The sequence below is a fragment of the Triticum urartu genome, chromosome 1A, assembly GCF_056163025.1.
Source record: "Triticum urartu cultivar PI428250 chromosome 1A, HENAU_Tu73, whole genome shotgun sequence".
NCBI lineage: Eukaryota > Viridiplantae > Streptophyta > Magnoliopsida > Poales > Poaceae > Triticum > Triticum urartu.
Window position 1 is genome coordinate 213,481,037 of NC_141873.1, and position 14,221 is coordinate 213,495,257.

Below are 14,221 nucleotides of genomic sequence, written 5' to 3' on the forward strand. Positions count from 1 at the left end.
ATATTGAGGCCCAAAGATTGCTAAAGGAAGATATGCCACAAAGACATAATCGACAGAGACACAAGCAATCAAGCGATCAAAAGATACCAATTGAAGCAAGCTATCAAAAGATACCAATTGAACCAACTAGGCTAATGGTCCTACGAGCCACAAGAAAGAAAGATATTATGATAAGAGCAAAGAAGTGTTCTAAAGAACCTAGAGAAGCTCCCCATGATTTGTGCACATCAAATTTTTTTGTATTTGGATACAAAGTGCACAAAATAGGATCATAGCTCCCCCAAAATCAATAGAAACTTACAACAAGTGCAAGTGAGCATATAGGAAACTAAGCCTAGTACTTGCAAGAAACACATGGTTGAGCAACAAGTAAAAGAGGCAACTTAAGAATGGGCTCAACCAAAATGATGTGTGTGTGAGTCAAGGCAATGCACTTGAGAAGACTAATGTACGGATGAGCATTAAGCATCAATAAAGTCTTGAAAGAATGAGGCAACACGGTGCAAGGCCTATCATTCCCACACACAACAAGTAAATGGGTTCACAAGCTTACTAATAAGCATATAAAGAACCTATGCTTGTGACGACCCGTGGTGAAGATAGAAGATGAAAGCCTCATCAAGACGAGGGATACCAATAAGATGGCAAAAGCCTCGTAAAGATAAGCAAGAGGAAAGTAATCTTCACCACACAAGAGTGCATCAAGATGCAACGAGATAAGACACGCACTCAAGGCAAAAGCTTTCACGGAGCCACCAAAGAAGTAACATAAGAAAGACACGGTGGACGTGAAAGAAAGGATATCATCTAGAGATGTAATTTCTCTCAAGTGTATAAGGTTCTAGGTAGACGAAATCATGATGATATATATCTACAAAGAAGCATGTACACCCGAAATAGTTACAACATGAAGGAACAAGATATCCAACAGGAAGTCATACATATACCAATAAGATATTTGCTTGAGAGCATGGCACAAGGCTAGATATGGTCTTATTGCATGTAAATGAATTCCAACCACACGAACATCAAAGACATCACAACTAGCAACAAGACATCATTGTTGGGATGCTTTGAGAAAGGAAACAAGTATCACAAGAAAGAATGGATAACATGCCATGATACAACCTACACAAGGTTGATGCAAGGAATGTGTGCATGAAGTATATGAAGATACTTGTTACCGAGATAACATTGGAAGGATGTAGTAGATACCAATAGAAGGTACAATGTAGTTCATTGATCATTCTAGCTTGACTCCAATAAGCACATGGTGACAACTCCTTCCTTGTGAGTGAGCTGAGCATCCAATGCATCTCCACTTGTTCCTAGAACAACAACACAAACAAAATGGTACCCAACCTCATTGGGACCAAAGAGTTAGAGAACCAACAACACATAGGACAAACTCCACATAAATATGTGCATATAGATATGAAAATGAATTTCATGCACATCTCATCCAATTTTGAGACTTGGTGGAGTTCCCCCTATATATTGGGTCAAAGAAAGAAAGCATGCCAAAGATACTACACGAAGTTAATATGCATGCTCAAGACTTTCAAGAACTGAGACCAAAAGACAAAGAAAAACCAAGCGAAGAAAAGATACCAAATGAATAAATCATCACTTGGAGGATATCCATAATGGATACAACAAGGAATGAGATATCCATTGATATACACAAAGAAGAGACATCAAACTCCCAAAAGAGAGGATGATTCCAAACAAACCAAGCTCTCTACAAAGTTTCATGATGGCACAAAGCAGCAAAAAGAAACGGCTTGCCTTCCACAAACACACACTTGATAAGGATCACAAGATGAGTGTTTTATAGAAAATAGGATAGCTCCCCCAAGACTAGTGCATTATAGAGAATTTACATTTGAATACAAAATGCACAAGGTGGGATCACAACTTTCACTATATCTAGAAAACACTAGACAAGATCAAGAAATACACAAGATCCACAAGTGGTATGGAAGACAAAGGGAGTTGATACAAACCTTGGCAAGAGAAAGGGCAAATAAAAAGCAAAAGCCAATGTAAAGATGATCAATAAAATCTACCACAAAAGTGAGTACCAATTGTCAAAAGACAAGAAGTAAACGGAAATAATTCCCGGTGGTAGATAGCAAGGATATCCGACATCATCTTCACACCAACAAAAAGCAGATTGCAACTTGTAGAGTTAGCATGCCACTTAGGAACAAGATAATTTACAATATCAACTCTAGATGACAATATCTCAAATGTACACATTTTTTAGGCTAGTAATATACACGTAGCATATTACTCCCCCATAATGTGATACCAATTAAAGACTTTAACAAGAGGCAATAAGAGGAACCAACAAGAGATAATTAATGGACTATTTAGAATTTGAATTTCTCATGAGGAGACATACCACATAGCAACTAGATATTCTTGTAATATCAATACTAAATGGTATTCCTTGTGTACACACATTTATAGAATTGTGAGGTGCACAAAGCACATTACTCCCCCATAACGGGATATTCCATTAATCTCTCACAAGAGCCAACTAAGATACAAGAAGAAGCATAAAGGCTCTACGCACGACACACACGTACATGATGTCCAAACCAACACACAAGTTGGAAGCACAACATATACAAACACATGCAAGGAACAAAGCCAAACATGCAAAGGGACAAGTAACTTTCAATGTAAACAATTTAAGCACGAGTTACCGCAAGGAGAAACATTGGATATAAGATAGAAACTTGATAATCCGAATGACTTGGCTTGAGACAATAAGTATGATGAAGTCCCCTTAATTCTTCATAATATAGCCAAGTCTCCAATGACCTCCAACATCACCTATTGATCAAGTTTGAGCTTGTTGGTCCCCAACCAAGTTGGGTCCTAAGAGGTTAGTCACAATAGGCTTGGCTACCCAAATGGTTCTTTGCTTCAAACCACTTTGAGTACCAACAAACTTGGCAACCACATTGCCAACCTTATCCTTCCCAAGAGAATAGACATCATCAATAATAATTGGGTTGGATAAGTTACCACTAGTGCATGAAGAAGCGAGGTGACCTTTCTCGCGACATAGGTAGCAACGTCTACTCTTCACTTTCTTCTCACTTAATTTCTCAACTTGAGAAGCATTAGCTTGAGTCCTTTTGGGAAGAGGCCTTTCTTCAACTTGAGGTTGAGAATGAGAGTGAACTTGTGGCTGCTTCCCTTGTTGCTTGTCACTAATGGGCTTCTTCTTCAATGGGCAAGATCTAACATGATGCCCTTCTACTTTGCACTTGAAGCAAATAATCTTGGCCGAGTTCTTGACTTGTTCTTGGCCCTTCTTCTTGATCATCTTGGACTTCTTCTTCTTATTGGAGTTGAATCCAAGTCCACCTTTGTCATTGGGGGATTTTTGCACACTCAAGATATTGTTGAGTGTGGATTTCCCTTCATGACTCTTTTCCAAGTCTTTCTTCAAAGAAGTGACTTGGGCCTTGAGCTCTTTGATTTCCTCTACATGGTTAGTCTCAACACAAGTACTAGAGGAAGTATAAGCTTCATCGTTAGAGCAACAAGGCAAGAAAAGCAATTCATCACAAGATGTACCAACATTGTGAGTAGATGAATTACAAGGACTAGCACATGGCAATATAGCATTTTGACTAGAAGTAGTGCTAGTATCCGCATGAGGCTCACTAGATGTTACCTTAGCAAGCATGGCCTTATGAGCTAATTTTAGCACATTATGGGATACTAGGAGATCATCATGAGAGCTTGTGAGCTTTACATAATTTTCTTCCAACATTCCATAATTGCTAGGTAGCAACTCAAGTTGAGCCCTTAGCTCAACATTCTCCTTCAATATGGATGCTTCACAAGAGATAGAGTTAGTGGCACAAGCATCATCATTAGCAACAAGAGGAGAAGACAACTTGGCAAGCTTTTTAGAATATGAAGCTTTAAGTTGAGCATGAGACTCGGTGAGTTTGATGAGCTCACTCTTAATGACCCTTGAGCCATTTTCGAGGTGCTCAAAGTCCTCAAGGAGTTTAGCATGCGCAACTTCAAGCTCCTCATTTTTAGTTTCAAAATCATTGGCCACCTCAAGAGCTCTATCACGAGATTCCCTCACTCTAGATAATTCTAGAGCAAAAGTCTCCTCAAGAGATTCCTTGGTGGTTTGTTCAGGTTCAAGAGCTTGAGAGAGATCCGCAATTTCATTAGCGTAATCACGCTCATAACCTTCCATTTTATCAATGGTGACCTCATGCTCTTCAAGACGAGATTCCAACTCATCAATATACTTCTTGCCCTCAATGGCAATGGACATGATTTCCATGAAGTTGGAACGAGCAATTTTATTTTTATGAAGAGCTTTAAAAACTATTTCTCCCTTAATTTTTAAGGAGGCAACATTATCATTCTCTTCATCATTATCCTCATCATCATTAGCATCAACATCATCAAGAGACATATTGGGTTTCAAAGTAGGAGATACCTTTGAAGCCTTAGCCATAAGGCAAAAAGCAATAGATGATGATGTAGGATCCCTTGAAGCACCATTTAAAACCACATCTTGTTCCATGGAGTGTTGGGTTTCCTCTACATTGTTAGCACAACAACTAGAGAAAATAGATACATTTTTATCATGGCAACAAGGCATAGCAAGCATATCATCATGAGATTTAGTCAAGCAATTTCTACATGATATGCAAGAACTATCAACACAAGCATGTGAGACATTTGGAGTGCTCGAAGTGTTAAAGCCCAAAGAAGGAGCTTTGCAATAAGATAGTGATGAAGGATCATCCATAATAAACATACTATCATCATTGCAATGACCAACACTACTCACCATATCATTACCTTGTGGCAAACCACATGTGGGTGAGGTAGAAGAAGTTGAGAAGACTATACGACCGGAGGTGGAGGGAGAACAATCATCCCCACAAATCTTGGACACTCCATATTTATCTTGAAGCTTCGTCCACAACTCATGAGCATCCCGGAACGGCATGAGTTGAAATATAACTATATTGCTCAAAGCATTGAAAAGCACATTAGAAGCTTGAGCATTGAGATAAGAGTTTTTCTCATCCTCTAAAAATAATCTTTGAGGATCCTTCGGAGGAGAAAAACCCATATCTACAATTCGCTCTAAATTTGGGTCCATGACCCTAAAGAGATTAAGCATGCGAATTACCCAAACATCAAAATTTGTGCCATCGAAACTAAGAGTGTCAGAGAATCCTAATCCCCTAGTTGACATCCTTACTCTCTAGGCGGTTAAGCCCTATAAAGAGAGACGAGGCTCTGATACCAATTGAAAGATCGTGGATGTCGCCTAGAGGGGGGGGTGGTGAATAGGCGTTTTAAAATAATTACGGTTTAGGCTTGAACAAATGCGGAATAAACCTAGCGGTTAATTTGCCAAGCACAAATCCTAAAACAACTAGGCTCACCTATGTGCACCAACAACTTATGCTAAGAAAGATAAGCAACTATGTGATAGCAAGATATATGACAAGAAACAATATGGCTATCACAAAGTAAAGTGCATAAGGGCTCGGGTAAGAGATAACCGAGGCACGAGGAGACGACGATGTATCCCGAAGTTCACACCCTTGCGGATGCTAATCTCCGTTTGGAGCGGTGTGGAGGCACAATGCTCCCCAAGAAGCCACTAGGGCCACCGTAATCTCCTCACGCTCTCGCACAATGCAAGATGCCGTGATTCCACTAAGGGACCCTTGAGGGCGGTCACTGAACCCGTACAAATGGCAACCCTTGGGGGCGGTCACCGAACCCGTACACTTTGGCAACCCTTGGGGGCGGTCACCGGTACCCGTCAAATTGCTCGGGGCGATCTCCACAACCTAATTGGAGACCCCGACGCTTGCCCGGAGCTTTGCACCATAATGATTGAGCTCCGAACACCAACAACCGTCTAGGGAGCCCAAGCACCCAAGAGGAACAAGCTCAAGGGTACCAAGCACCCAAGAGTAATAAGCTTCTCAACTTGTAACTTCCACGTATCACGTGGAGAACTCAAACCGATGCACCAAATGCAATGGCAAGGGCACACGGAGTGCCCAAGTCCTTCTCTCTCAAATCCCACCGAAGCAACTAATGCTAGGGAGGAAAATGAGAGGAAGAACAAGAAAGAGAACACCAAGAACTCCAAGATCTAGATCCAAGGGGTTCCCCTCACATAGAGGAGAAAGTGATTGGTGGAAATGTGGATCTAGATCTCCTTTCTCTTTTCCCTCAAAAACTAGCAAGAATCCATGGAGGGATTGAGAGTTAGCAAGCTCGAAGAAGGTCAACAATGGGGAAAGAACACGAGCTCAAAGGATAAGGTTCAATGGGAAGAAGACCCCCTTTTTATAGGAGGGGGAAAATCCAACCGTTATCCCCCACTCAGCCCCGCAGAGAGCGGTACTACCGCTCATAAGCGGTACTACCGCTCCCCCTCAGCGGTACTGCCGCGCCAGAAGAAAAGGGGCTGGGGCTGGGACCCAGAGCGGTACTGCCGTGGAGGCAGGGCGGTACTACCGCCACTACTACCGCAGCAAGTGCCGCAAAACCCGACACGAGAAAAAGCGCACTCGAGTCGAGGCGGTAGGAGCACGGAGCCGCAGCGGTACTACTGCAGAGACCATCAAGCGGTACTACCGCTCTGAGGAGCGGTACTACCGCTGTGGCCCGCGGTACTACCGCTGCGGAGCGGTACTGCCGCTTGTGACTCCTCAGCGGTACTACCGCTGGGTACCACGGTACTACCGCTGGGACCCTGACAAAAACCACACTCAAGAAAATCAGAACTGCCATAACTTCTGCATATGAGCTCCGAATTGAGCAAACTCAAGCTTGTTGGAAACAAGACGACGAGTAGCATCAAAACAGCGACTGGTTATAGTAAGAAGAGGCAGGGGAGGTATGCCAACAAATAGAGGAGAGAAACCTCCAACCGAGAAGAACCGGCAAAACATCCATCATCGAAAACATCATAGAAGATGCATGCGAACTCCGTTTTCGATGAACTCAAGCTTGTCATCAAGATGACCATAAGCTCCAAGACTCACAAAGAGAACCAAACAAGAACCAAGAAAGATGATGCAAGGATGCAATGGTTTGAGCTCTCTATGAACGATACGATCAAGCTACTCATTGAGAGCCCCCCTTGATAGTACGGCAATCGATCCTATAACCCGGTCTCCCAACTACCATCACGAGACCGGTAAAATAGAAAACCTACCAAGGGCGAACCTTTGCCTTGCACATGGTCCATTTGAGCTAGATGATGACGATCTTGACTCCCTCAAGTTGGACCACCTTTTTTGATTGGGTTGACTCGATGAAGACTAGTTGATTGCTCCCTCATACTCCACTATGGGTGAGCCACTCTTCCGCACATCTTCACAAGTCCATTGTCACCACAAAGGACGGCAAGCTTCAAGCATTTGATCTCTTCGTGATGCTCCACTTGAACTCGCACACGGCAATCTTGATGACGATCACCACTTGATGTCATCCTCTCCATGGGTTGAGAGATATCTTCCTCTTGACACAAGCCCATGAACATGTACCTAACCCCACGTAGAACTCTCACATAGACCATGGGTTAGTACACAAAGCACAATGGACAATGCTTACCAAACCATGGGATCACTTGATCCCTCTCGGTACATCTTCTATGCTTTGTGAGTTGATCAACTTGATTCACTCTTGACTTAGTCTTGATCAACCTTGAATCTTTCCAACTCTCTTCGTTTGGATGATGTCTTGAAGGTAAACATGAATGATCACACAATCTTCTTCTTCAAGACATGCTTGCAATAAGCTTAACTCTCAAATGACCAATCTTTGGATAATTCCTTGAATAGCACCTTGGTCGACACAAACTCTTCTTGAAACCAACACATGTACTCCAAGAAAAGCCTATGAACAAAACCTTCAAATATAACTCAAGGCAACCATTAGTCCATAGAGATTGTCATCAATTTCCAAAACCAAACATGGGGGCACCGCATGTTCTTTCAGTTACCTTTCATCTTCTTTGTTGCAACCGAATGGAACTTTACTAAGATAAGCTAGTTAAAACATTAGTTCCTTCAGATATGTTGACATTAATTACCAAAATCCACCAAGGGGATTAGATGCACTTTTACACTCCGAACAAATTAGCTATCCATCATACACCCCTGATAGCACTGCCGGATCCGGAACATTGACAGTTGACACTCCTATCTCCTAGTAAACGAAATTTAAATGACTCAAGACCAGCTTCAACCTTTTGCTATCTTTCAACAAATTCTGGACTTTATCACATGTGCTTAGAAGGACTCACCAGTTCATGCCCTCCGAGCTTCAAATAGCACATTCATTCACGAAGACACAAAATCGAGCTCAGCACAGCTATTTTCTTTCCAAAGTGAGTGCTGTAGACCCACCATAGATTTGTGTGGTTCCTCCTTTCTATAGGGGGTATATTTGCATATGTATCATGTGTATACTCTGGCCTGTTTGGCCCATAGCAATACAAGGTCCAGCTTGTAATAGGTGAATAGAGCTAAACTATCGGAGACGATAAGGATGGACGCTAACTCTGGGCTCTTATCGTTTGTCTTTCATGACCTCTAGCACAATCGTAAGATGAACGGTGAATTAATCATCGACACTCCCCCATATGCGTGACCTCCACCAGTGTTCTGGATTGATGGCTGGTCAGACCGCCTCCTCTTGCAGACTTGGCCACCAAGTCGTCATCCACTCTTGGCAAATCCGGCAATCCGATCTGACTGACACACTCGCCGAACAGCCTCTCATGATTTATTTACAATGTGTGCCCCCTCCCATCCTTATGCTACTTGTCTAGGATACATGAGTCCGACTCAAACTCTATTCCTACCCTATCCATACTCGTTGCAGTACCCTATCACAATACTACAACCTCTCCAAGTCCAGCTCATAACCTACCCGTACACATTTCTGACTAAAACTCATTATTGGTTCGTATGCATGCTTTTGCCTTGCATTAATTGTTTACCTGTATCAGCCTTGTTTTTAGCCTAGATGATAGGACCATTATCCTACTTGGTCTTGTGACTTGTTTTGTTTTATCCTGCAGAGAATGTTTTCAACATTTTCAGCATTCCTGAAGTAGGAGGCATGAAGTTTAAGGACGTGAGACTTAAAGTCCAAGATGTAATGTTGTTTCAAATAAGTGAATGCCTAAACTCAGCAGTCTGCATCACTTCTTTGTTGTGATTCCCCTTTATGCTCATCATCAGGCAGTCGTTTGTGGTATTTTTCGGTCTGGTGGGATTCACTTCCACCCAGGTGACGATGAAGTATTGAAAGAAACAGATAAAGTATGTATTTTCTGGCTTTTGTTTTCTATATTAGGGGCTACCAATCAAAGCCTTTTCTCCAGGTCTAAGATTCCACAAGAAAAATCTGTTGTTAGTTTTTTTTCATAACTGGTTTTCCTAAACCATTTGTGAAAGTAACTACTCAAATTTTGCCAGTTCAAAAAATTATTACAATTTTCTGTTAAATATGTTCATTACCATATTTTGTTGCACCCTTGCTTTATGTTACATATCCTTTTAGTTCTTACTTAACACTGATATAAGCATATGCGATGCTATGAACATGTTACAGATATCTTTGGACCTTTTCCATGAAGTATTATTTTTTGGGAAACAAGGAAAATGCAGCATGAACTATATTATTTATAGGAAACATTATGATGGGTCGATGTTACATTATTTTGCATTTGTACCATCAGTCTTGACAAGATGCTTGGCCTATAATTTCCTAGTGGATTCCCTGATGCACTCTTCATTTCGTTGCTTCACAGTTGCTTCTTATTTCTCCTGTCTGCGGGAGGATAAAATCACAGTATTCAGTTTTAAATATATCTGAACGAACAGATAATTCAGTTAATTACTCAGAACCAAAAGAGGGTCAAAGATCTTCTAGTGTGGTTACTGAGCTGAAGGAAACGCGGCTAAAGAACATTGTAGAGCGGCCGTCAAAATCACTCTCTAAGGTAATTCAGTGTGATGATGTATTGGTGAAAATTCCCCCCTTGTCAAATTACTTGGTTCATCAAATTAGCTTTATGCAGAGCAGCGAATGTACACTGGGACCAAGGGAATGCATACTTATTGTTGGTTGGAGGCCAAAAATTACCGATATGATTCGAGAATATGATAATTACCTTGGACCTGGTAGTGTATTGGTATGTATAGACTCAGAGGGTACAAGAAATTAATATACTGCTCTCAGTTTTAATACTAGTGCTTAGGGTGGAACTTGTATAACAAATTCACTTAATGTGCAGGAAATATTGTCAGAAACCCCTATTACAGAGAGGACGAGTGTTGTCAACCCCCTTATGCAGAGCCAACTTAAAAATATTAAAGTTACTCATAAGGTCCTCTCTCTCTTTTATGCAGTAACCTTTGAAGCTCACGGACAGAATGCTCCATGGACTTGATCTTAGCCCTACTCTTATTATTTCCTAATTTTTATGTGATGATGTTTCATACAGGTGGGATGTCCTATGAACTATGATACTTTGAAGGAAGCGATTATTAACATTAGGAAATCTGCCAAGTGTGACAAAAATGTTCCTCTTTCAGTCGTGGTGATATCTGATAGAGACTGGCTCATTGGAGGTACAAGTAACATGCGAACAACAGAAATATGCTATTTCTTACATCAGTAAATGACTACAAGCTGCACCTGCACCTGGGATGAACAGTACATTCGATTTTTTTTGCATCAAAATATAGTATTGAATGCACAGCCAGCTCACCCAAAAAACTCAAGTTGACGGGAAAAGTGTGCAATGTACTTCCCCCCCCCCCCTCGCCCCTCAAAAGTGGGCTGCAATTGTTTATTTAAAAATGCAGTAGCCAGGTTCTGAACTATGTCTGCCCTTCTCTATTAGTTCGGACTCTTGGGTGAACTGAGAGGTGCATGCAATTCAATATGAGGTATTAGAGCCAAGAGGTCCTGAATTTAAGACCTGTCTAACAAAAATATTTGTGGCCTACATCAATTCCATGTCTAAGACCTGACATAGCCTAGACATGTGGGAAGTGTTGAAGTACCTACTCTTCTCCGTCAATTTGGACTTTTAAGTGAATTGGCTGGTGCATGCAAATCTATATGGTGTTAGAGCCAACAGGTCTCGATCTGAAGACCCTGCCAAAACCCTATTAATAAGAACCATTGCGGCTTACATCAGTTCCACGTGTGAAATGGTCGGTTGCGTACAACTTCCAACCAAGAGGTCTAGGGTTCAAAACCCAATTAATGCTATAAGGGCATGTACAATGGTGCTATCTTAAGAGTGCCATGTAGGATAGATGATGAGGTGGAGGAGAGAGAAGTCACAAGATAAGGCTTGTCTTCTCTTATTTAAGAGAAGACAAGAGATGATCTCTTAGCACAATATGTCTCACCATGTTTTTAGGAATTACCAGTTATTGAAGATAAGGCTAAGAGATGACCCATTGTACACGTTTTTTTTGTCTTCTCTAAATTACATGCAAGATTTAAGATAAGACTATCTTATCAACCACTGTACATGCCCTAAATAATTCTGGTCTGCCCCGGCTTTCACTGCCCACGTGTCTCCCATCTCTCTCGGTTCGGACCTTTGGATGAAAAAATTGGCTGGTGCATGCAATTCTACAAAAAAAATATGTTACATATGTCGGGAGTCATTCGTATGTGTGTATATTTGTATGGAAAAGGAACTTTTTTGCTCTTTGAAAATAACAAATTCAGCTCTAAAAAGGTACATCACTAAACTTGTTTCCTTACACCGGGTGCAAAACTGATATTCTTTTGCAGAAAATTTGCATGCACAATAAGGGCTCAAACTTCTACATGTGTAATTGTTTTCAGAAACGTTTGACATTTGGAAAATAGGTTTTCTGCGTCCAGGAGCACGTGCTCTCTAGTGCACCTTTGAATTACTGTACTATTTCCCTGTTATATATGGAGAAGTTTCATCTGTGTATGTGGCTTTGCAGATACTGTACAGGCTGATAAGCAATTGGCATATACCCTTCTCCTTGCTGAAAATATTTGCCAGAAAAATGACATTAAGGTCAGTTCTCACTACAAATAATGTTAAGAAATGTGAAACTGAACCTCCGTGTTTCTCATCAAAGCGCTGCTATGCATTTCTTGTGGGGCATGTAACATATTGATAATGTGAACTGTCTGGAAAGACTAAAACTTGACCCTGAATCAACAAATCACTCCTCTTTTGCGTTGCTAGTGGCTCAACAAAATAGACCATTCTCCAAGGCTATTTTGTTTCGTGCTCCCTGGACTTAAACTTAATCTGGCCTGGTTCAGTTAGTCATGTTATCTGATAAATACTCCCATGCTAAAAGAAATACCAATTTGCTCGAATTTACAAATTCTCACTTTAATGCGTCCTATAGGTTCAGCATCTTGTATCAGAAATTGTAGACACGGGGCTGGGAAAGCAAGTAAGAATCTTATTATATCTCAACTGCCCAGTTCATCAAATGTATTTAAATTTTGGAAATAAGTTCCTACCTCTGCATTTTATGCAGATAACTAGAATAAGACCCTCCCTTTCATTTATTGGAGCAGAGGAAGTTATGAGTCTTGTGACGGCACAAGGTTGGTTGTGTACTTATTAGTTGTCTCTTTATTTTCCTAAAAAGGGCTCTATCTCATGATAAAAATGAAATGTAGTTGCGGAATGTAGTGAGCTGAATGAAGTATGGAAGGATATTCTGGATGCTGAAGGAGATGAGATTTATATTAAGGTAATATGGTCGTAATGGTATCCCTGTGCATTCTCTGCTTGTGGTCAGTAAATCATCTGTCCTGCTGCATGTGCTCATTGTAGGAAGTAGGACTGTACATGAAGGAAGGAGAGAAAATATCATTCACTGAGCTGTCTGAAAGGGCAGTTTTGCGTCGTGAAGTTGCCATTGGTTATGTTAAGGACCAGAAGCAGGTTAATACTCTCTTTTTATTTGTTAGATATAATAAGGAAATGGTGTTCCCTAAGTATATAAGATCCTAACATAAGGTTCTTTCTAACTTCATTATTCAGAAGCTATCTAGCTTCTTTAGATCTATTTTTTGTGGACTGGCGCTCTTTTCAGTTTTCACTTTGGGAATATTGGCAACCATAATTCATCTATTGTTTAACCATGGCAGCATATAAATCCTACGAACAAGTTGCAGCCACTTTCTCTTGAGATGACAGATTCACTCATCGTGATATCAGAGTTTGAAGGTGAACAACCAATTGTGAGGGGCAGCAAAACTTCGGCATGACATTTTCAGCTTGCCATTCTTCTGAAATTTTGACAGTTTTTGCTACCCAAGGAGATGAAATATAGCCTGTTACTTATCTGTTCAAAGAGATAAAAAATGTCATTTGATCAAATATAACTTGTCTCCATAGCTATAGAAATTTTGTGGCCACTTATATTATTGTAAATGACAATAGTTATATTAGATTACCCAATGGCATGTTTGGTAGGCTGCATGTGGGCCATGCATGCTCTGGGGAGCCCAATTTGGCCTGTTTGGATGTCTACTTTTACTGTGTGGCCTGCATGGCATAATGTTTAAGGCTGGTCACGATGGGGAGGAACTTAGGAGTAACATCACACACTCCAATACAACTTTGCCTATGTGGCACATATTTAATGAAGAGAGAGGTGCTTGTGGTAACTAGCTAAGTTACCGGAACATCACTCACTCCAAGAAACAATGAGTCTATAACCTAATAAATACATCGTTGTATGACACTACATAGATGTTCCTACCCACTATGGAGGTAGTAACATAGTCTAGGGAAGTGTGTAAGTTACTAGCTTAGAGCATCTTTAGTGGCTTGTGTAAATTTGGTAGTCTATATCTTCACATACACAATGGTGTAAATTTTTTTCATTTTAGACAACCTCCGTTTTTCAGTGGATTGTCTAAATTTGGTAGTCTATGTCTCCAACGGCTATATTTTCAACAGCTACTTTTCCAACGACTCTATTTCCAATGGCTATATTTTCAATGGCTATATTCCAGGTCTATATATACCACCCCTCCCACCTCTCATTCACCAATCTTGGTTGTGCCTTCTCATTCCTCTCCTGAATTCCTTTGTCTTCTCTCACACAACAGAATGATGAGTGGAAACATTTCTTCTTTGGAT

General features: G+C 40.8%; 1 protein-coding gene across 3 annotated transcripts in view; it reads left to right on the forward strand.

The window, feature by feature from the left end:
- Positions 1 to 13,606, forward strand: part of LOC125552058 (putative ion channel POLLUX-like 2) — a 42,586-nt gene extending 28,980 nt beyond the window's left edge. For all 3 annotated transcript variants that reach the window (XM_048715533.2, XM_048715526.2, XM_087517346.1), the window contains 12 exons: positions 9,122 to 9,198; positions 9,285 to 9,365; positions 9,857 to 10,048; positions 10,127 to 10,240; positions 10,343 to 10,435; positions 10,553 to 10,679; positions 12,048 to 12,124; positions 12,468 to 12,515; positions 12,603 to 12,672; positions 12,748 to 12,821; positions 12,905 to 13,015; positions 13,222 to 13,606. In XM_048715533.2, the coding sequence (XP_048571490.1) occupies positions 9,122 to 9,198; positions 9,285 to 9,365; positions 9,857 to 10,048; positions 10,127 to 10,240; positions 10,343 to 10,435; positions 10,553 to 10,679; positions 12,048 to 12,124; positions 12,468 to 12,515; positions 12,603 to 12,672; positions 12,748 to 12,821; positions 12,905 to 13,015; positions 13,222 to 13,341 (1,184 nt within the window). In that variant the 3' untranslated portion in view covers positions 13,342 to 13,606. The remainder of the gene's footprint in view (positions 1 to 9,121; positions 9,199 to 9,284; positions 9,366 to 9,856; positions 10,049 to 10,126; positions 10,241 to 10,342; positions 10,436 to 10,552; positions 10,680 to 12,047; positions 12,125 to 12,467; positions 12,516 to 12,602; positions 12,673 to 12,747; positions 12,822 to 12,904; positions 13,016 to 13,221) is intronic.
- The last annotated feature ends 615 nt before the right edge of the window (positions 13,607 to 14,221 follow it).